Source organism: Kogia breviceps, chromosome 10 (assembly GCF_026419965.1).
Source record: "Kogia breviceps isolate mKogBre1 chromosome 10, mKogBre1 haplotype 1, whole genome shotgun sequence".
NCBI lineage: Eukaryota > Metazoa > Chordata > Mammalia > Artiodactyla > Physeteridae > Kogia > Kogia breviceps.
Window position 1 is genome coordinate 7,373,729 of NC_081319.1, and position 23,277 is coordinate 7,397,005.

A 23,277-nucleotide genomic window follows, 5' to 3' on the forward strand; every position below is an offset into this window, starting at 1 on the left:
GGGAGCCTCTATGTATCTCCCAGTGACTAAGGCCACTCAAACAACACACTTTTCACACTCTATCAGATGCCGAACCCAAAGCACAGGGGGGGACAAGGCAGTTGTAACTTTATTGAGGTTCTTTTTAATTAAAATGCTTCACAGTAGAGACCACAGCCTACAAGGGGAGCAGCCTCTCAAATGTTTCCTGCCCCATGACTCATGGATTGAAGTAGAATATGATTTATTCCCTATCTCCTTCAGTCTCGGTGGCTAAGGGGTGATGGATGGAACTGGAGAGAATGACCAAGAAGAGGCAAGGATGAAAAACTCAGAAGATCTCAACTTCAACCAGCTGAAATTTGTTTCACAGCTGCTGATCACCCAGTTCCACCAACCAGGAGTAAATTAAACACAGTTTTGCTACCAGCTGATGGCAACAGAAGGGGCTTTGTAGAACTTGGGCCTAGTGTGCACTAGTTGCCAACATCGCAGCTGCCAAAATCACCGAAGGAGGTTTGAGAACAGCTCCTCTACCCTCTCACTCCGCTGGATGGGAGGCCCAGGCTTCACCTCACACAGCAGTTCATCAAACAGGCTTCATTTACGCTTCTTCTCCTGTGTGCTGGTGAACCAAGAGTCTAGGAGCTTCTTGCTGTAGTATAACTGCCAGGCATGCACTTGGACCACCAGCACCAACACCAGATACATGACAGAGACGGCAGAAAAACCAAAGAGGAAGCGGTAGGCCTTGCCATGGCGGTAGAGCTGCTGTGCAGCAGGGAACATCTCCATGCTGCCATATATGAGGGGAGCGATGGAAAAGAGCCCCATGCTGATCATGGAGAGCACCAGGTAGCTAATGTTGTTGCGGGGGAAGGAGAGGAGGCCCAAGAGGGAGGGCACAATGCTCAGCAAATAGGGGTACTCCCACTGATAGGGCATGGCCACCTGATCATGCGACAAGAGCCTCAGGTGCCCCACGCTCATCTTGGCAACCAGCAGCAGCCATATGACCAGATGCACGTAGATCAGCTTCTTGATTTCATACTTGAGGGTCACACTGTGGGGCAGAGCAGAGGGAGAAGTACCTTTCATTCAAAATTTTCTGACCACCAACTCTATGTCAGGCAACTATACTGGACACTGGGAAACAGACGTGAATAAGGTATAGTTCCTGCCTGGAGGCTGGGAACAAGGTACACAGGAAGAAAAAAGGTAATTAGAAAACGAACTGGAAAAACTCTAGTAAATCTATGTTGCAAAATATATGGCATCACAGGAAGGTGTAATGAACTCTAATTGAGATGAGTTGACTGAGAAGGCTGTTGGGACAAGGGTGTTATCTGAGCTAGGCTCTGAGATGTGGGTGGAGATGGACATTCCAAGCAGAGGTAACAGCGTGCAGTTAAAAAGGCATATGCATTTGTGTTCCAGGAGAGCAAATGGTTGGCTGTGGAAGGACTATGTTGTGGTGGAGAGGGGAGTAGCAGGATATGAAGTTGCATAGAGTATCACTGAGTCACTTTGAAGACAGAAGAGTAACTCAGGGCTGTGTTTAGAAAGAGAACTCTGGGGAATTCCCTGCTGGTCCAGTGGTTAGAAATCTGGGCTTTCACTGCCAAGGCCACAGGTTCAATCCCTGGTCGGGGAACTAAGGTCCTACAAGCCCCATGGCGTGCCCCCCCCCCCCCCAAAATGAGAGAGAACTCTGACTGTAGCATAGGAGGACAGCCTATGGAAGGAGATATTGGCAGCAAGGAAACCAACTCAGGCTGCCATACTTCTCCAGCTAGAGTACACTTTTCATCTAAAGTAAGCATATTTTCTCTTATTCTTTGAATTCTCTCAGGTCCTAAATATATCCCCTTCACACCTTCATAGAGCAGAGTTTCTGTTCTAGACAGGCATGAAAACACTGGCTTGAGTTGTGAGGTGCCTTTTAGACAAGGGTCTAAGGATAAGAATAAAGTAAGGTTTCAAAGAGTTTGTCATTCTTTAAAATTGTGGAGAAAAAGACATGAAAAAGATTCTGGGAAATTTCAATGGATTTAAGTAAAGAACATCTCTAAAAACTTTTTATTTTTTAAAATATTAATTATAGAAAGTGCAGAAAGGTGGGGCGGGAGGGGAATCAGTCACTTGTAGACTTCAAGCTCCGTGAAGGCAGGGACTAGTTTTATTTGTTTGTCAATACACTTTTTTATTGAAGGTATAACATGAATACAAAGACCAGGGCTGCTTTCCCTATTCTATCCTCAGGGCCTAGCACAATGCCTGATGGGTAGCAGCTCAATAAATACTTGTTGAACGAATAAACGAATGTAGAAATATCCCTTACGTGGGGGGTTTCATAAAACTCATCTGAGGCAGAGTAAGTCTGGACTTCAAGGTCCAAATCCCCAAAACACCCCAAAATATAACAGCTACCGCGTACTGGGCAGACTTATGCGCTAGATCTTCTGCTACGCTCTTTACGCGATTATTGGCTCACTAATTCATCACCAAGACCGAAAAGGTAGATTAATTTTCCCTTGCCAGATAAGCAAACTGAGGCTCAATTAGAAATCAGGTTCCCGGGGTCAGAGAGCGGGGCCAGCATCGCCGAGACACCGGAGCCCAGGCGGAGCCGGACCCCTCAAGGCACAGCGGGATCAAGGGGTGGAGCTCACAGGAGCGACGGGGCTTCCCGGGATTGAGGTCCGGCCCCGGGCCGTCGTAGGAGGAGGGGATTTGGCAGGTGCGAGAGAGCGGGCTGGGGAGCAAGACCCTGAGGCCTGGCCGGCGTCGCGTCCCAGGCCCTGCGAGCTCCTCGCCTCACTTCATACCTCATCTGGTAGTGCGTGGCGACGCGCTCCCGGTGCTGAAAGTCGCTGCCGTCGGTGCCGGCCGCTCGCGGGCCTGCCCGAGACGCCATCTTCCCTCCCCAGAGCCCTGGAGACCCTCACGCCGACCAGCTGCAGCGACTAGAGCGCCAACATGCCTGCCAACCCTACGCGCGCCGCCTCAGCTCCGCCCACCCAACAGCCGAGCGGTTCTGTGAGGACAACTTCCGGCCTCTCTGTCTCCGGAGGACCGACTCTGTAGTCACGTCCCTGCGCACGCGCACACACACGCACACGCTTTTCTTCTCGGCCCCGCCCTGTCTGTCTCCCCAGCCTTCGGAGCGCGCAGAAAATTAAACCCTAGCACGTCGTTATTTTTGCCGAGGTCGGGAGCTGATACTCCAGCCTCTCGAGCACTTACACTTTCTTTAACTCTAGTTCGAGTTTAAGACGTCTCTCTTCCCACTTCACAGATGGAGAAACTGATACCTGGAAGGGATCTGTGACTTTCCCAAGAGCGTGCATCTTTCACACTCAAAGTATCTTCCCACAGATTAATCTTTGCAAGAAGAAACAGTAACTTTACAGTGGAGAAACTTGGCACGCACCCCCTTAACTAAGTAATCAAGTTAACTTGCCCAGGAGTGAGACGAACTGACTCCTTATGCCTCCTGCTAATATTGAGGACACAGCATCATTGAGGTGATATTCTTGCCCCAAATACTTAACCTGAATCTAATCATGAAGAGGTGACAGATAAGCTCAAATTGAGGGACATTCTACAAAATAACTGGACTATACTTTTAAGAAATGTGAAGGCCATGAAAGAAAAAGAAATTAGGTAGAGGCAGAAAGCAGAGTAGTGGTTGCCAAGGAATGTGGTGATGATGGTTGCACAACTGTGTGAATATAATTCATGCCACTGAACTGTATACTTAAAATTTGTTAATTTTATGTTATGTACATTTTACCACAATAAAAAAATACATAAAATTTCAAAATTGTTATCTGAAAAAACTGAAGTATCTTTTTATGTTTGAGTCATTTGTATTTCATTTCCCTGAACTGTATTCGTATCCTTTGTCCATTTTTCTACTGCATTGTTGGTCTTGTTAATTTATATACATATGGCAGAGAGAGAGAGAGAGAGAGACGACCTCTTGTCTATAATTTTAGTTGCCATGTATTTTTCCTATTTATTGTATGTCTTTTGACTTTACTCATGGTGTTACAATTTTAACATGCAGAATAGTTTTTTCATAAGGTTGAATATATATGTCTTTTCTTTTCTGGCTTCTCAGTTTTGCTTCATAACTAGAGTCCTTCTCTATTCCAAGGTGCTCAAATGATTTTATACTTTTCAGCATTTGAGAACCATGCTCAGACATCTGCCTCCCAGACTAGAGGTGAGCGCCTCAAAGAGAGGGGTAAGAACCGAGTCATCAGGACTTCTCTGGTGGCGCAGTGGTTAAGAATCCGCCTGCAGGGGACACGGGTTCGAGCCCTGGTCCGGGAAGACCCCACATGCTGCAGAGCAACTAAGCCCGTGCGCCACAACTACTGAATCTGTGTGCCACAACTACTAAGCCCGCATGCCTAGAGCCTGTGCTCTGCAACATGAGAAGCCACCGCAATGAGAAGTCCGTGCACCACAACGAAGAGTAGCCCCTGCTCACCGCAACTAGAGAAAGCACACACACGGCAACGAAGACCCAATGCAGCCATAGATAAATAAATAAGAAGTGCTTGCTGAATACATAAATTATGAATGAGCCAAAACCATCCTCTTCTCCTAAGCACTGTGAAGAATTCTCAGGTTCACCAAGCATTCCTCCATCCCCCACAGACACTCTCTGGCTTTAGCTTGTGCTTATCCTTTTCATTTCTGTGTGTGGTTTCCATGATGTTCATCAGGGCTTCTGAGTCAGACTGCTTCTGAGTCATCCATTGGCTTATCATGAGACACTAGGCACATGTTGGGTGTTCAATAAATATTTGAGGCATGAATGTCCAAGGGAGGGGCCCCAACCCTTTCGCCAGAACTTCCTCCCTGAAGTATTGGCACTTCTCTTCTGGCTCTTGGTCTGTCTTGAAGTTTAGTGATTTGTGTTCCTGTCTCCTCACCCTACTCATTCTCTTCTCATATCCTTTGCACTGATGTTTCCTTTGTCTTGAATGCCCCCAGCCCAATGCCAGGACTTCAAAAGACTGGATTCCAGTCCCGGGTGGAACACTATAGACTGAATGTTTGTGTCCCCCCACCCCTTGCCCGCATTTGTAGGTTGAAACCTAATCCTCAATGTGATGGTATTTGGAAGTGGGATTTGGGGGTGGTGGGATTAGTGTACTTATAAAAGAGACTCCCTTGCTCCTTCTACCAGGTGAGGACACAGAGAGAGGACAGCTCTCTGTGAACCAGGAAGAAGATTTTCACCAGAGACCAGAACTACCAGCACCTTGGTCTTGGACTTGTCAACCTCCAGAACTATGAGAAATAAGTTGCTATTAGCCACCAGTTTATGGTATTCTGTATAGCAGCCCAAACAGACCAAGACATTCCAGGTCTTGAAAAGACTGACTTCTCATCAGTCAGGATTTAGCTGAAAGCTCACCTCTGAGGCCATTCTTTTTTTTTTTTTTTTAATTTATTCATTCATTCATTTATTTATTTATTTTTGGCTGCACTGGGTCTTTGTGGCTGCGTGCAGGCTTTCTCTAGTTGCGGCGAGTGGGGGCTACTCTTCGTTGCGGTGTGCGGGCTTCTCACTGCGGTGGCTTCTCTTGTTGCGGAGCACGGGCTCTAGGTGCGCGGGCTTCAGTAGTTGTGGCTTGCGGGCTTAGCTGCTCCCCAGCATGTGGGATCTTCCTGGACCAGGGCTCGAACCCGTGTCCCCTGCGTTGGCAGGCAGATTCTTAACCACTGCGCCACCAGGGAAGCCCTGAGGCCTTTCTTAAGCCCACAGGCCAATCTAGCTCTCTAGCCATTTGCTATCATACCGCCTTATGTTGTTTTCTTCCCAGAACATCATTATCTGAAATTATCCTGATTATTTGCATATTTGTTCATGGTCTGAGTTCCCCCTTTCTCCAGGAATTTCAGCTCTTCGAAGTGTGGGACGAGCCTGTGTTGTTTCCTGCTGTATTCTCAGACCCTAGGAGGGCTGGCACACTGTGCCTAATAAGTATTTGTTGAGCGAATGAATGATGGTTGCCTGAAAGCTTTTATAGGGAAGGATTTAGATATAAGTAATAGGATGATGATGATGATTATAGCTATTTATTGAGCCTGAAGGGTGCACTAAACTTTGTATCAAGTACTTTTCACGATTATCTCATTTAATCTTCATGACAACCCAGTGGGGTAGGAACTATTTTTAATCCACATTTGTTAGATCCAACTGAAGCTTAGATGAGTTACATCAAACAGCTAGTGCTAGACTGCTGGTTTTCAAAATAGTGTCCCTAAGTAGCCACAGTGTCAGCATCACCTGGGAAACTCTTAGAAATACACTTTCTTAGGCCCCACCCCAGACATACTGAGTCAGAAACTCTGCGGTGGAGCCCAGCAATCTAATTTTAAACAAGCCTTCCATGTGATTCTGATGCAGTAGTGTGAAAAACCCAACTCTAAAAGAAAGGTGAGGTTGAACTCTTTTTTTTTGCGGTACACGGGCCTCTCACTGTTATGGCCTCTCCCGTTGCGGAGCACAGGCTCCGGACACGCAGGCTCCGGACGCGCAGGCTCAGGGGCTATGGCTCACGGGCCCAGCCGCTCTGCGGCATGTGGGATCTTCCCAGACTGGGGCATGAACCCGTGTCCCCTGACTCGGCAGGCGGACTCTCAACCACTGCGCCACCAGGGAAGCCCCTCAACTCTTTTTTTTTTTTTTTTTTTTTTTTTTTTTTTTTTTTTTTTTTTCGGTATGCGGGCCTCTCACTGTTGTGGCCTCTCCCGTTGCGGAGCACAGGCTCCGGACGCACAGGCTCAGCGGCCATGGCTCACGGGCTTAGTTGCTCCGCGGCATGTGGGATCTTCCCGGACCAGGGCACGAACCCGTGTCTCCTGCATTGGCAGGCGGATTCTCAACCACTGCGCCACCAGGGAAGCCCTCAACTCTTTTTTTAAAAACAGCTTTATGGAGATATAATCCATATACCATACACACTTAGGTGTACAATCCGATGGTTTTAGCATATTTGCAGGGTTGTACAACCTCCAAATAGACTTAGCACAATCATGAAGGTAGATTGTGTTTAGATTACTAGATTAGAACTTTTTTTTTTGGCTCCCCTGAAAGAAACCGCATGCCCGCTAGCTGTCCCCATTCTCTTTCCACTCCCCAGCCCCTCTAAACAACCACTAATTAATTTTTTGTCTTTATAGTTTTGTCTATTCTGGACATTTCATACAAGTGGAGCAATACAGGTATGTATGTGATCTCTTGTGACTGGCTTTGTGTAATGTTTGCATAATAAATCCCTTGTGATTTCACTTTGCATAATGTGTTCAACGTTTGTCCATGTACTGTAGTAGCATGTATCCTTTCGATTGACAAATAATATTACATTTATGGATGTACCAGTTTTTTATCCATTCATCAATTGACGAACATTTGGGTTGTTTCTACATTTTGCCTGTTATGAGTAACACTATGAACTTTCTCGTGTATGAGTTTTTGTGTGGACATACATTTTCATTTCCCTTGGAGATATATAGATATAACTCCAAATATTATGTATATGTAGAACTGCTGGGTCATAGATCTTACACTCTTAACCACTACACATTTCAGCTAGTCTTTATTATTATTATTAAATTATCTGCTATTATTAAATAATTATATTATCAATAACACCAGTATTTGTTTCTATCTATTAAGTATATCTGTTGCAAAGCCCTTTACTTTTATTATTACAAATCCTCACCTCGATCAGGATCATTAAGACAGGAATCATTATCTGTGTTGAAAAGGTGAGAGAAACTGGGGCTCAGGAGGTCAAGGGAACTTGTCTACACTCCAGCAGCTAACATGGGCACAGCTGGGACCACCATGCACACCTGCCTGTTTCCTGTGTCCTCTGTGCCCAATACCATGTCCTGGGCCATACCCTGCCCCATATCTTTCGAAACATGCCTCCACCCCTCCTTTCTAGCATTTTCTGGAGGTGAGGCTGGCTTGACATCCCAAGGGTGAGAGCTGCACACTCAGTGCCTGTGCTCTTTTCCAGCTGGGGCTGGAGGCCAGGGGAGGGGCTGCCCTGGCAGCTGGAAATAAAATGGAGGGAGGGCTGGACTGAGCAGGGCAGTATTGGAAGGTTAGGAGGCTGGGAAGCAGGAGGTAAGGAGTTTCTTATTCTGGGTTTTTTGTTTTGGTTTGATTCTGGCTCCTAGAGAACAGGTGAGGTGGGGCTGGGTGGAGTTTTGCGATTGGGACTGAGGAGGGAGGCTGAAGCAAGCTGATGTGGGTAGTGCTAAGTGGGGGAGAGGGCTTTCACAGACAGGCTGGCCTGGGACGTTCCCTGCATTGTCAGAAGGAAAGACTGGGGAGGGGACTGCATTCCATGCACTCCTTGAGCCCCTGGCTCTGAGGCAGGCCCTGTCTGCACGGGGGCTGGGAAAGGGAGGACATCTCAGGGCGAGGCACCCAAGGTGTGGGGCTGCTATGGCAGAAGCAGACACTGAGGCCCACTTGGCTAGGAAGAAGGAAGGGCAAGGATGAAGGGGAAATTCTGTGAGCCATCTAAGAAGGCTTTCCGAGCCATGGAAAACAGTGAAACTCGGGCTTCAGGGCTGCAAACGTTTAGCCCTGGGCCAAGGGAGGCATTACAGGTGGAGGAACTGCCTGCAGGAGGGCTTGGAGCCTGCAGGAGCTAGAGCGAGCAGGCTCAGGAGAGAAAGGCTGGCAGGTCAGCCCAGGGCCGTCATCTAGTGCCCAGAATGTCTGCCAGCAGCCTTGAGCCACAGTGGCTGTGTACATTTAAGTTAGTTAACATTCAATAAAAATAAAAATCCAGCTCCTCAGTTGTACTGTCACACTTCAAGTGCTCAGTCGCCATGTGAGGCTAGCAGCTCCAGTATTGGAGAGAACGGATATAGAACGGTTCCATCATGGTAGAAAGTCTCTGGCCAGCAGGAACCCTCAGGAGGGGTTCGGATTGCTCAAGAACCCACTGGAGAGAGCAGGCTTAGGCCGGGTTGCCTGGCCTGGGAGGTCTCTGAACAACAGGTGAGGGAAGGTCCCCAGCGGTGCAAGGTGGTGTGACCCGCCTCCTGCCAGCGTAAAGTGGACTCTGCCCCCAGGGACAGGAACTAACCAGGCAGGGCCTCTTCAGTCCCGACTTGTGAACCCTGATCAGTGTGACCAGAGCCAGGGTCAGAGAAACATGGAGTGACTGGTGCCGGGGAGGGAGGAGAGGCTGCTGAGTGGGGCTGAGCCTGGGCACTAAAGGGGTCTCCAGCTTGGTCACGGTGGCGTACATGGGTGGCACAGGGGAAGGGCAGGGGGAGGTGTGTGTGTGAGTTGCTAGGGGAGACCAGAGAAGAGGCTTGCTGGATGGAGGTGGGGCTGCTCTGTGTCAAAAGACAAGAGAGAGGGAACCCTCCCGTCCCCACCTAAGGAGCTGTCTCTGCTTCCTTCCCAGGCCAAACACTGTCCAGCTGACGAGGATGGAATACGCCATGAAGTCCCTCAGCCTTCTCTACCCCAGGTCCCTCTCCAGGTGAGCAGAGCCAAGCATGGAAGGGAAGGGGAGCTACTGTGAGCTGTAGGGCAGACCTTCTTGAACCTCGATGGGCGCATAAGTCACCTGGGTGTCTTGTTCAAATGCAGGTGGTGATTCAGGTCTGGAGTGGAACCCAAGATTTGCCCCTCCCACAAGCCCCCAGGAGATATTAATGCTGCTGTCTCTGCCCCCCGAGTCCCCATATCACACATTGAGTAGAAAGAGGTAGATACTGCTTGATGCTTTCATTATTGATCTCATTTAAACCTGACCACAACTTTGGGAAGTGGGGATTATTATGCCAAATTAACAGATGGGGAAACCGAGGCACAGGGTGGGCTCTCTCAGTCACCTAGCAAATGGGTAGTGGAGTCAGGATTCGAACTTGGGTCTGCCTGACTCCAAAATCTAGGTTCACTGCACTGCTTTTGTTCTACATAGTGTATCTGAGTTCAAAACTGTCTTATATGGACCTCAGCTTTGCCACATCGTCTCACATTACAGGTGAGAAGGTGAGGCTAAGAGAGAAAAGTGGTAATTGGGCAAATGTGGGGTAGTCTTCTATCACTGGCTACTTGTCATGGTCTAAAACCCAGCAGTATCAATATCACTTGGGAACTCATTACATACATAAAATCTCAGAACCTACCCAGACCTACTGAATCAGAACCTGCATTTTAACAAGATCACCAGGGGACTGATGTGTCCACTCAAGTTTAAGATGCACTGATCCAGGGACTTCCCTGGTGGTCCAGTGGGTAAGACTCCGCACTCCCAAGGCAGGGGACATGGGTTTGATACCTGGTCGGGGAACCAGATGCCACATACATGCCAAAACTAAGAAGTCCGCATGCTGCAACTAAAGATCCCGCGTGCCGCAACTAAGACCTGGCACAGCCAAAATAAATAAATAAATATTTTTTAAAAAAAAAACGATGCACCAATCCGGCAGGCTTTTGAGGAAGACTATCTAGAGCAGGTTTGGTGGGTGGTAGGGGAGGAGGAGTATGATGAGCTCAGCCTAGAGGACTGGGAGGGTAAGTTACCCTGCTGTGCATTGAGGGCTGGGAGGCATCACACAGCTCATTCTGATGCTCCATATGGCCTCCAGGTACGTGGCAGTCAGCACCTCGGTGGTGACCCAGAAGCTGCTGTCAGAGCCCAGCCCGGAGGCGCCCAGGGCCCGGCCCTGCAGGGTCAGCAGTGCTGACCGGAGTGTGCGGAAGGGCATCGTGACACACAGCCTTGAGGACCTCCGCCTCAAGGTAGGAATGGGCCTGCCTCTGCACAGCCCACCATGGGGACGTTGGCTGAGAGCTGGCCCCAACAGCTGCCTCTGCATCCTGAGCTAGGAGTTCACCAGGGATGGAGTTCACGGCTTAGATGGCGAAAAGATTTCCTTTCTAATGGCAGCTCCAGTGGGCTTGTAGTGCCCACCTGGAATCCTATCTGTTGACAGGGGGAGGGCAGTACATTACCATCTGATACTAACAATAGGTCAGTGGTATTTTTGGAGTCTATTTTTCTTACTGGAGGTACCCTTAGGTTCCCTTTTCCAGTAGTACTTAAACTTGTAGAATTGCCCAGAAGTTGGGGTATTGAGCAAGATTTTAGAGATTCCCTTCTCTATCTCCTTCCCTTACCTTCATGCAGGGCAATTATCCTTCAATCTGTCTCCTACATTGGCTTTCCATGCAAAGCTTTGTTAACAGCTGTGGAAGACTTTCTTCAAACTATTGATTAGGTAGGACTTCCTTGGTGGTCCAGGGGTTAAGACTTCCTGCTCCAATGCAGGGGGCACAGGTTCAATCCCTGGTTAGGGAACTAAGATCCCGCATGCCCCTCGGCAAGGTCAAAAAAAAAAAAAAAGTAAAAACTATTGATCAGGTAAGCTTTCAGAGAGGAAACCAAGGACATGCAGCTCTTGTGGGTGGTAGTAACACTGGGCAAAAATGACACCCTTCCCCATTTCCATGCTCCCCCTACACTTTGTTGGGAGTAACTTGTCCTAATCTTTCCTTCTTATAAAGACACCTTTCCTTCTTACAAGTCATAGTGTATTATGGCCCACTCTAATGCCCTAATTTTAGTGTAATTACTTCTTTAAAGACTCTATCTCCAAATATAGTCACATTCTGAGGTACTGGGATTAGGACTTCAACATATGAATTTGGGGGGATACCACTCAGCCCATAATACATACGAGTCAACTGAATAGAACTGAGAGTCCAGAAATAAACCCATGTATCTGTGGTCAATTGATTTTTAACAGGATGCCAAGACTATTCAATGGAGAAAGAATAGCCAACAAATATTCCTGAGACAATGGGCCATCCAAATGCAAAAGAATGAAATTGGATCCCTCCCTCATACTACATATAAAATTAATTCAAAGTAGATCAAAGACCTAAATGTAGAGCTAAAACTATAAAACCCTTAGAAGAAAACATAGGTATAAGTGTTCATAACCTTGGATTCTTAGATATGGCACCAAAGCACAAGTAACCAAAGGGAAAAAAGTTGGACTTTATCAACATTAAAAACTTTTGTGAATCAAAGGACACTATCAAAAAAAATGAAAAGATAACCCACAGAATGGGAGAAAATATTTGCAAATCACATATCTCATAAGGGTCTAGTATTAAGAATATATAAAGAACTCTTAAAACTCAATAAAAAGATGATCCAGTTGAAAATGGGCAGGGCTTCCCTCGTGGCGCAGTGGTTGAGAATCCGGCTGCCGATGCAGGAGACACGGGTTCGTGCCCCAGTCCGGGAAGATCCCACATGCCGCGGAGCGGCTGGGCCCGTGAGCCATGACCACTGAGCCTGCGCATCTGGAGCCTGTGCTCCGCAACTGGAGAGGCCACAACAGTGAGAGGCCTGCGTACCACAAAAAAAAAAAAAAAAAAAAAAAAAGAAAGAAAGAAAATGGTCAAAGAATCTGAGTAGATGTTTCTCCAAAGAAGATGTACAAATGGCTGATAACACATGAAAAGATGCTCAGCACCCTTAGTCATTAGGGAAATGCAAATCAAAGACACTTCATACCACTAGAATGCCTAAAATAAAAGACAGACTATAACAAGTGTTGATGAGGATGTGGAGAAATTGCTGTTGGGAATGTAAAATCATGCAACAGCTTCAGAAAAGAGTTTGGTATTTCCTTAAGAAGAGTAAACATAGAGTTATTATATGACTCAGCAATTCCAATCCTAGGTATGTATCCAGGAAAATTGAAAAGACATGTCACACAAAAATTTGTACATGAATGTACATAGCAGCATTATTCATAATACTCAACAAATAGAAACAAGCCACATGTCCATCAATTGAAGAATGGATTAAAAATGTGGTGTATATATATATAGGGCTTCCCTGGTGGTGCAGTGGTTGAGAATCTGCCTGCCGATGCAGGAGACGCGGGTTCGTGCCCCGGTCCGGGAGGATCCCACATGCCGTGGAGAGGCTGGGCCCGTGAGCCATGGCCGCTGAGCCTGCACGTCTGGAGCCTGTGCTCCGCAACAGGAGAGGCCACAACAGTGAGAGGCCCCTGTACCGCAAAAAAAAAAAAAGTGGTATATCTATTTAGTAGAATATTATTCAGCCATAAAAAGTAAAGAATCATGCTGCAACATAGAAGAACCTTGAAAACTTGTTAAGTGAAAGAAGCCAGTCTAAAAAGACCACACATTGTATGATTACACTTATATGAAATGTCCAGCATAGACAGATCCACAGAGATGGACAGAAGAGGAGAGGTTGCCAAAGGCTAGGAAATGAGGAGTGACAGCTAATGGGGCTAGGTTTCTCTTTGGGGTAAAAATGCGGTTGAAAATGTTTTGAAATTATGCAGTGGTGGTAGTTGCACAACTTTGTGAATATGCTAAAAACCACTGGATTGTGGACTTTAAAAGAGTGAATTTTGTGGCATGAGAATTATATCACAATTAAAAATTACATGTGTGACTCCCATTATATTTTTTTTAAGATTTATTTTTATTTATTTATTTATTTATTTTTGGCTGTGTTGGGTCTTAGTTGTGGCCCACAGGATCTTCGTTGAGGCATGAGGGATCTTTCGTTGTGGTGCGTGGGCTTCTCTCTAGTTGTGGCATGCGGGTTTTCTCTTCTTTAGTTGTGGCACGTGGGCTCCAGGGTGTGTGGGCTCTATCGTCTGCAGCCCATGGGCTCTAGTTGAGGTGCACAAGCTCAGGAGTTGTGGCAGGCAGGCTTAGTTGCCCAGCGGCATGTGGGATCTTAGTTCCCTGATCAGGGATCGAAGCCACATCCCCTGCATTGCAAGACGGATTCTTTACCACTGGACCACCAGCGAAGTCCCTCCCGTTATATTTTTATTGGACAGCACTATTCTAGAATATTAACCATGAAGTCAGATACCAAGGGATACCATAATATAGGTTCTTTGGATGCTGATCCCACAGCAAGGGCCCTGGGTTCCAGTCCCAACCCATAAATCCCGGCCTACTCATGTGTGTGTGACGTGTGCCAGCTGAGGTGTGTGATGTGGGTCTTCCCCATACCAGCTCTGTGGCTACATGTGATGGCAGAAGCATCACTTACCTTACTCTCCAGGTCCAGGATACCCTGATGTTGGCAGACAAGCCTTTCTTCTTGGTGCTGGAGGAAGATGGCACAACTGTAGAGACAGAAGACTATTTCCAATCCCTGACAGATGACACCGTGTTCATGGTCCTCCATGTGGGGCAGAAATGGCAGCCCCCATCAGAGCAGGTGACGGCCCACCTGTCAGGGAGAATACTGGGAGCTTAGGAGAAATCCTTAAGGGGTGCCAACCACATGCTTGTCTTGATGCAGGGCACTAAGTACCAACTCTCCCTCTCCCGTAAGCCTGACAAGAAGATCGATGTGGCCCGAGTAACCTTCGACCTGTACAAGGTGAACCCACAGGACTTCATTGGTTGCCTGAGTGTGAAGGCGACCCTCTATGGCACATACTCCCTTTCCTATGATCTGCGCTGCTACGGGGCCACGCGCGTCATGAAGTGAGTGAAGTGGGGTTAGCTGGGGACAGGCTGGGTACACAGCAGTGGGAGAGGCGCTATCTTCTCCCATGCACCTCAGACTTCTCGGAGCCTGGGCCTGGTGTCGATGCTGACAAAGCATGACAATTAGCATTTGTCTAGGACTCTAGCATTTGTCTAGCTGAATTCATGTTTTAGTTTATAGTAGTATATGGCAAAGGGATACATATACTCCTGCTGGTGGAACCTGGATACATTTAGCTTTTCTAATTACCTTCCACTATAACAACTAATTATTTTTCACCTAAAGTAGTAAGTTTTCCTAAGTAGTCTTCTAATCTTTCGCAAAATGAACATGTGTCAAAAATTTTATTGAACTCAACTAGCGTGAGAACCAGCAAGAAGTTACAATCAGTTAAAAATCCCACCCCTATATAGATCCAACAAGAATGCTGAGCTATTTATAAATACAAAATTGGATTTTTCCATGGGGGTGGGAGGGATGAAATAACTGTCCTTCCATAGAACAGAATTAATTCGTATGTCTATGGACAACAGTCATTTGTATCATCTAATGAACTTTAAACTTTTTACTTTACTTTTGAAAGTCTAATCAAGTATCACAGGAAGCATGGGTATATGTTTAATCATAAGACAAGTACTGTTATGGTAGTGGTTTCCAAATTCAGCTATTCCAGTGTTGCTCTAGAGAATTCTTACCCCATTAGGCGGATGTAGCCACTGAGGCAGAGGCATCCAAATAGTCTAAAACCACAAAGCTGGCCTCTTGCCAGTTACTTCTGACAGATGCTACTCCTGCCCAGTTGCTTCATTTCGTGTTTACTGAGCACTCTCTGTGTCCTGGCCCTATGCTATGAGCTAGAGACACAGATAAATAAGATGTCAGAACAAGCTCCATGAGGGCATTGCCTCCAATACCTTGGTGAATGCTGGTACGTAGCAATAATTCAAATAATTGTACAATGAATGAAGATACATACGATCCTCATTCTCCGGGGCTTCTGAGAAATCCTACTCCTTCCAGGGTTCTGCCAGAACGTATGTAGCTAGAGCATACCAGACCTTCGTGGCTTTCCGAATGTATTCTCTGCATTCCCAGTCTGCAGATGAGGGACCCGAGGCCTCGTGGTTCTGCCGGCCACAGATACCACTCAGCGGCAGGCTTGAGCCTCGTTCTATGGCAAGAAGTTCCATTTTCCTCTTACACCGTATCATATACCCCTCTTGATCTGGGCTTGCAGCCAGCAGTTTACAGATTGCAAAATCTAGAGCAAGAAGTTTCAGCCTTTAAGCTCAGTCCGTCTAGGGGAAGAGGGACCCTCAGACCTAAACACAGTAGGCGTATTGGTCCCAAAAGGAAAACAAAAAACAACAGCAAGCTGGAGTGAGTGGAATGACTTAGTGGCGTCAGCAAGTGTTTTTTTCTTTAATGGTGGTAAAATACACATACCATAAAATTCACCATTTTAACCACTTTTTTTAAAGTATAAAATTCAGTGATATTAAGTACGTTCACAGTGTTGTGCAACAGTGACTTGTGCATCTATTTCCAGAACTTTTTCATCATCCTAAACTGTAACTCTGTACCCATTAAACACTAACTCTCCACACCCCCTTCCCCCAGCCCTGCTAACCTCTGTTCTACTTCCTGTCTCCATTAATTTTCCTATTCTAGGCAGCTCATGTAAGTATAATCATACAATACTTGACCTTTTGTGTCTGGCTTATTTCACTTAGCATAATGTTTTCATAATGTTTTCAAAGTTGAACCATATTGTGGCATGTGTCAGAATTTCATTCCTATTTATGTCCAGACAGCTGGTTTGAAGCCTCAGTTCTCTAATTTGAGAAATGGGCTTACTTCTCAGGTTTCACCTTTAAATTTTTAAAGTATTTTCATGTACAGATGCTTATGATTCTAATTGTCTTCCTGGCCCCCTCCACCTCAGCCATAACATAAGTTCACTTACTGAATGAAGGCTAATAGAAGACAAGTTTTCATATCAGCCAGAAAGAATTTATTTTCCTTTTGTTTTCTTCTCCCTGATCCCCCCTAGGACTAGACACCCCTAGTGACCCTCACCTATCTCTTTCAAACAGATCTGGATAAGAATTTGGTTCAAGTAGTCAGGCATTCAACCAGCTAGTCTTGACCCTACGTTTCCTCTTCTCTTCTACATATCAGATCCTGTGTTAAGTGATTTGTTATTTCATCCTCCTAACCCTGTGTGGGGTCAAAATGGTATGATCTCATTTTACAGATGAGGGTGCTGAAGCTCAGAGCTACAGAATTTTGCCAAGGTTGCGATAGCTAATGAAACTGAATTAGAACTCAGGCCGGTCTGACTGGAGTTCTGTCCTCAGTACACTGCAACACCAGACATGGAGATCTTCACGTCCAGCACTCTGAAAATTAGCTAGACTACAAATGACTTGGAAACACTTCTGTCTAGAACAGAGGGTGTGAAGGGCAAAGTCATGTGACAGAGATCAGTCGGGCTGGCCCAAAGTAGCATTAGAAAAATAAAAGGCCTTGTTAAATGAGCTTGAATTTTGCATGAGAAGAGGGAGGTTGTGGACCTCTCAGTTAAGGTATGATTGCAGGTAACACTGTAGACCCTGTCCCATCTGCTGAGGGAGGGCAGCATCTGTTCTGTTTGCACATCACTCTACAGTTTATGAAGTTATGAACGCAGCGTGGGGGAGCAGGCATTTAGGGGGAGGAGAAAGGGGCTTTCTTTGTGTTTTGACCCTAGTGCCTTCTCATCCCACCCAGAGAAGCTCTCCGCTGGGCCCTCTTCGGCATGCAGGCCACAGGCCACGTGCTGCTCGGCACCTCCTGTTACCTGCAGCAGCTCCTGGATGCCACAGAGGGAGGGCAGCCCCCCAAGAGCAAAGCCCCATCCCTCATCCCGACCTGTCTGAAGATACTGCAGTGAAAGCCCAGCCAAGGACTAGACCGGGAACCCCATGCTCAGCTGGTAGCACCCACAAGCCTGGCAGCTAGAGAGCTTCTTACCTTCCCAATACCTCCCTCAGCCCCACAGGAACATGAATGATGAAGCAGGGGGAAGGGCCAGAAACCTGGGCTGGGCTGGTCAAAGGAGAACTGAGGGCTTTTGGCCTGGCCTGGCTCCTTCCTGCCCCAGGTAGCTTAGTGGGCCAAGACTGGTCACCAGCAGGCTATGGCAGGAAGGCTGCCCCTCAGCAACCCGTCTTCATGTGCTACACTTTCATTACACTGCCTACCTCCTGGCCTCCCGTCCCAAATGCTTCTGAGTGAATTGTCAACCTACTCGTGTATGATACTAGAGAGTTCACAATAAATTATTTATGCTGATACATATTCTTTGCTTCTGTTCTTTGCGAGGTGAGGGTGGGGTTCTATCTGGAAAGTTGGTAAGGTCTTAGGGAAGAGAGAACTCTGTTGTCAAACCATTCTCCATAATGGGGGTTATAGGAAACAGCACTTTTTCTACCAAAAAACAACAACAACAAAAATTACAGTTAATTCTGAAACTAATGTCTGCTTAATCTGAGGCTTGAGCAGATCATGTAATCAATATGGTAAATGACAATTTCCAAAATAAGTTTGCCTACCAGAAGGACTTTGGGAACACAAAAGACCCAGAATTGCCAAAGCAATCCTGAGGAAAAAGAACAAAGCTGGAGGCATAACCCTCCCAGACTTCAGACAATACTACAAAGCTACAGTAATCAAAACAGCATGGTATTGGCACCAAAATAGACATACGGATCAATGGAAGGAAATAGAGAGCCCAGAAATAAACCCATACCTACAGTCAATTAATCTTTGACAAAGGGGGTAAGAATATACAATGGAGAAAAGAGAGTCTCTTCAATAAGTGGTGCTGGGAAAACTGGACAGCTCCATGTAAAAGAATGAAATTAGAACATTCTCTACTACCATATACAAAAGTAAACTCAAAATGATTTAAAGACCTAAATGTAAGACTGGATACTATAAAACTCCTAGAGGAGAACAGAGGCAGAACATTCTTTGACATAAATCGCAGCAATATTTATTTTGGATCTGACTCCTAGGATAATGGAAATAAAAGCAAAAATAAACAAATGCCACCTAAATAAACTCAAAAGCTTTTGCACAGCAAAGGAAACCAAAAAAATACCGAAAAGACAACCTCCAGAGTGGGAGAAATTATTTGCAAAAGATGCAACTGACAAGGGCTTAATTTCCAAAATATAAAAACAGCTTATATAGCTCAATATCAAAAAAAGCAAACAACCCAATCAAAAAATGGGCAGAAGACCTAAACAGACATCTCTCCAAAGAATACATATAGATGGCCAGTAGGCACATGAAAAGATGCTCAACACTGCTAATTATTAGAGAAGTGCAAATCAAAACTACAATGAGGTATCATGTCACACCAGTCAGAATGGCCATCATCAAAAAGTCTACGGATAATAAATGCTAGAGAGGGTGTGGAGAAAAAGGAACCCTCCTACACTGTTGGTGAGAATGGAAATTGTGCAGCCACTATGGAGAACAGTATGGAGGTTCCTAAAAAACTAAAAGTAAAGCTGCTATATAATCCAGCAATCCCACTTCTGGCCATATATCTGGAAAAGACAAAAACTCTAATTCAAAAAGAGACATGCCCCCCAATGCTCATAGCAGCACTACTTACAATAAATAGCCAAGATATGGAAGCAACTTAAGTGTCCATCAACAGATGAATGGGTGAAGAAGATGTGGTACATATATATACAATGGACTAGTACTCAGCCATAAAAAAGAATGAAATAATGCCATTTGCAGCAACATGGATGGACCTAGAGATGATCATAAAAAGTGAAGTAAGCCAGAGAAAGACAAATATCATATGATATCACTTCTATGTGGAATCTAAAAACATGATATAAATGAGCTTATTTAGAAAACAGAAACAGACCCACAGACATAGAAAACAAACTTATGGTTACCAAATGGGAAGGGGGAGAGGGGGACAAATTAGGAGCTTGGGAATAACAGATACACACTACTATATATAAAATAGGTAAACAAGGTCCTACTGTATAGCACAGGGAACTATATTCAATATCTTATAATAACCTACAATGGAAAAGAATCTGAAAAAGAATATATATATGTATAACTGAATCACTTTGCTCTACACCAGAAACTAACACAGCACTGTAAATCAACTATACCTCAATTTAAAAAAAAAAAAAAAAAGAAGGACTTTAATAGGGATTATGGAATTAAGGCACTCTTCCAGTTTCTCAACATCACATTTTAGTACAACCTTTTAAGTGTGTAGGTGGGAAAGTACTAGTCAAGCTGTAATACAACTCTCCTCTGAAGCCTTCTCTAGCTTGCTAGACAGCCCTCCTTTCGTGTTCAGAACCCTTAATCTTAGGATTTCAAAATGAGTCATTAGGTAGCCACAAAGTATTAGTTTATCAGTGTGAGCTGGCATTTTTCAATATCAAGCAACTCAAACAAGACAAGCATGAAAGGCTAGGTGTGTAGGAGACTGCTTTGGCCTGTGCCTCTCAGATTCAAATATGTGTCATTTCTGACTAACTATAACAGCTACTTGGGTTTATTAAATACTAAGACAAAGGCCTATGTTACCAAAGTTAAAGTCTGGAGGGTTATTTCTGGCAGCTCACCCATACCCTGCAGCCATGTGTGGAAGAAGCTGCCAGAACTAGCAAAGAACATTTCCATTCTGGGCTTTCCTGCTCTTGCAGCTATGGTTGGAGGCCTGGCTCAGTGTGGTCCTGGGTCCATGGGGTAGGCCTTCTGGTATGAAGGCATGATGCTTACATCAGCACAGAAGCTATTCCCATTCAACTCTTGCTGAGGCTGTGGCCTACCTGCACTTCTTGTGAAGTTAGTCATAAACTGAGACGGGCTGGGGTGGCTGAAACTTGGAATTTGCCCCAACTTGCCTTCCTCCTGATATTCTGAGTTTCACACGTGAGTCTTGACTGGCTGATCACTGTCTCTTGGCACTGAGCCCTCCCAGCCTAGGGATAATTAGCTTTCTTCCTTTTCTTCTGGAAGCTTGGAGATTAATGGAGTAGCACCAGCTGTGGGCAGTGAACAGGAGAGGGCAGGCTTTGCTGAGGCTGGGGCGTGTGGAGGGAAAATTCCAAAGAGCAAGGGAGCTCAAGCCTTGGCAGGGCCAGGGGCCAGTCCAAGTGAGGGAATGGCCCTTCCTGGGGCCAAGCGTGGCCAGTGTAGGGGAAGTCTGCTGTCGGTAAGGTAGGCTGTGCCCTGCCCCTAGGCCTCCGCCTTTCCATCTTTGCTCAAGCTGCAAATTATGAACGCACCTATCAGAAGACGGGTTCCAAAGTACCGCCGGTCGGCGCGCCGCGCCTCCTCCCCACCCCGCCGTGAGCCTCGCCCACCGGCTGGGACGGGGAAAAGGGGGGGCGGGTTGCGGGCCGCGAGAGGACCGCGGGGGGGGTCGTCGCAGGGCCAACCCCGTCGGCGGCCCCTTTCCCGGGGGGCCGTGCGCGGCCGGAGGGGCGTCGGCGGCGCGCGCGCGCTGCCGGACGCGTCGGCATCCGGGTCCTCCAACACCCTCGGCGCGGGGGTGTGGTCCGGGAGGTCCCCGGTCGCTTGCGGCCCTTGCGCCCTTCTAAAAAAAAAAACAAAGTACCGCCGGGCCTTAGGACATAACACAGTAATGTCCGAGCCCAAAAGAAGATAAAATTACTTGCATTCTTGCTAAATTTCTTGCCAGTCCTGTCTGAATTTGTGCACATTTAAAAATTGACTTTTGGGACTCCCCTGGTTGGTCCAGAGATTAAGACTCCGTGCTCCCAATGCAGGGGGCACGGGTTAGATCCCTGGTCAGGGAACTAGATCCCACATGCTGCAACTAAAAGATCCTGCGTGCTGCAACTAAGACCCAGCATGACCAAATAAATAAATATATATATCTTTTTAAATCGACTATTTAAATCTTTTAATTAAAACAATTAAGTTTACTGAGGTATAATTTACATACAATAAAATCTACCCTTTTCAGGTATATAGTTCAATAAGGTTTGGCAAATTTATACAGTAACCACTAGTTCCAGTACACCAAAAATTTCCCTTCTTCCCCTTTCTAGTCGATTCTCATTCCCTCAACCACTCCAGCCCTTGTCAACCACTGACTTTCCTAAAATGTCATGTAACTAAAATCACAGTCTTTTAAAAATTTTATTTCTACTTATTTTCATTATTTAAAAAATTTTTTATGAATCATAGTCCTTTATATCTGGCTTAGTTTTTTTTTTTGGCCGCGCCATGCAGCATGCGGGATCTTAGTTCCCCAACCAGGGATCGAACCCACACCCCCTGCAGTGGAAGCACGAGTCTTAGCTACTGGACCACCAGGGAAGTCCCTTTTTTTTTGGTCTGCCTTATATTTTTATTTTAAACATTTTTTCTCTATTTTATTTTATTTTGTTTGTTTTAAATTTATTTATTTGTTTATTTTTATTTTTGGCTGCGTTGGGTCTTTGTTGCAGTGCCTGGGCTTTTCTCTAGTTGTGGAGAATGGGGACTACTCTTCGTGGAGCTACATGGGCTTCTCATTGCAGTGGCTTCTCTTGTTGTGGAGCATGGCTCTAGGCACGTGGGCCTCAGCAGCTGTGGCACATGGGCTCAGTAGTTGTGGCTCACGGGCTTTAGAGCACAGGTTCAGTAGTTGTGGCACACCAACTTAGTTGCTCCGTGGCATGTGGGATCTTCCCGGACCATGGCTCGAACCCATGTCCCCTGCAATGGCAGGCGGACTCTCAACCACTGTGCCACCAGGGAAGCCCAGTGGCTTATATTTTTAAACTAGGGCTCCATGTGTGTCTGAAGAAGAGATATATCAATGAGGTTAAAAATTTAAGCAGTTCTAAAGGGTAAAAATAATTATTCACGTTCTCACTTCTGATTCCTTTTCTGGAAGCAACCAACATCTCATTTGTGTATGTCCTTTCAGAAATGCAGAAATATATAAATATAATAAATATATATAAATCACACGCATGCACGTATATGCATATTCTAGTCACAGTGTTCTGCACTTTGTTGTTTTTTGATTTACTATATCCTGGAGATTGATTCACATTACCATATGTAGACCCCTACACATTCTTCAGTTAATGGCTGCATGTGTATGTGCTACAATTAATTTAGCCATTCCTCTGTTGACAGATGTTGGTTCATCTGCAGTCTTTCACTAATGCAAACCATGAATTGAAAGTTATAGTGCTCTTAGTAAACAAAATAATACACAGGTTGCATGTAACTTTTCCATAGTTGTAATTAGAGGATAGAGCCCATTTTGCTTTTTTTTTGCACTTACCGTCTTCTTTTTCCTGTTGCCCTCTCCCTCTCCTCCGACCCACACCTTTCCCTCCTGGTGAATTTCTGAATTCTTCACAGTCTGTCAATCACAACCCCTGCTGGGGAGCTTTCTCAGATTTCAGCGGGCTCCTGGGCTCCTCACTCTTCTCTCTCTCAGCATCTCCACAGCTTTTCCTGGGCTCCTCACTCTTCTCTCTCTCAGCATCTCCACGGCTTTTCACCAAGGTGGGTTGTGATCTTAAAGGTGAACTTCTTGTGGTTGGGGCCGAGTCTTGTTAATCTGTTTGCAGTTCACAGATGCCAAGGCCTTGCGTAGTGTTAGCATTCAAAATATGATGAATGGGCTTCCCTGGTGGCGCAGTGGTTAAGAACC

General features: G+C 45.9%; 3 protein-coding genes across 4 annotated transcripts in view; 1 reads left to right on the forward strand and 2 right to left on the reverse strand.

The window, feature by feature from the left end:
- Nucleotides 1-14,179, reverse strand: part of IL17RE (interleukin 17 receptor E) — a 31,455-nt gene extending 17,276 nt beyond the window's left edge. Inside the window, exon 1 of the mRNA XM_067043474.1 lies at nucleotides 14,112-14,179. The gene's annotated coding sequence lies outside the window, so the exon portion shown is untranslated. The remainder of the gene's footprint in view (nucleotides 1-14,111) is intronic.
- JAGN1 (jagunal homolog 1) lies at nucleotides 102-14,187 on the reverse strand. 2 transcript variants are annotated; one of them, XM_067043497.1, is made up of 2 exons: nucleotides 14,112-14,187; nucleotides 102-1,042 (listed from the first exon to the last, which is right to left on the reverse strand). In XM_067043497.1, the coding sequence occupies exon 2, from the start codon at nucleotides 967-969 to the stop codon at nucleotides 580-582; it is 390 nt and encodes a 129-aa protein (XP_066899598.1). In that variant the 5' UTR covers nucleotides 970-1,042; nucleotides 14,112-14,187; the 3' UTR covers nucleotides 102-579. The 2 variants fall into 2 exon arrangements, with proteins under 2 accessions (XP_066899598.1, XP_058933691.1); XM_059077708.2 differs by lacking the exon at nucleotides 14,112-14,187 and adding an exon at nucleotides 2,808-3,056.
- On the forward strand, nucleotides 9,458-17,516 carry CIDEC (cell death inducing DFFA like effector c). Its single transcript, XM_059077712.2, has 5 exons — nucleotides 9,458-9,524; nucleotides 10,639-10,792; nucleotides 14,124-14,282; nucleotides 14,367-14,554; nucleotides 17,331-17,516. The coding sequence occupies exons 1-5, from the start codon at nucleotides 9,472-9,474 to the stop codon at nucleotides 17,491-17,493; spliced, it is 717 nt and encodes a 238-aa protein (XP_058933695.2). The 5' UTR covers nucleotides 9,458-9,471; the 3' UTR covers nucleotides 17,494-17,516.
- The last annotated feature ends 5,761 nt before the right edge of the window (nucleotides 17,517-23,277 follow it).

Coding starts and splice junctions, on each gene's coding strand:
- JAGN1 (XM_059077708.2), bottom strand. CDS start 2,896: ATGGCGTCTCGGGCAGGCCCGCGAGCGGCCGGCACCGACGGCAGCGAC. Junction 1,043..2,807: donor GCCACGCACTACCAGATGAG/GTATGAAGTGAG, acceptor TCTGCCCCACAG/TGTGACCCTCAAGTATGAAA.
- CIDEC (XM_059077712.2), top strand. CDS start 9,472: ATGGAATACGCCATGAAGTCCCTCAGCCTTCTCTACCCCAGGTCCCTC. Junction 14,283..14,366: donor GGCAGCCCCCATCAGAGCAG/GTGACGGCCCAC, acceptor GTCTTGATGCAG/GGCACTAAGTACCAACTCTC. Junction 14,555..17,330: donor GGGGCCACGCGCGTCATGAA/GTGAGTGAAGTG, acceptor CATCCCACCCAG/AGAAGCTCTCCGCTGGGCCC.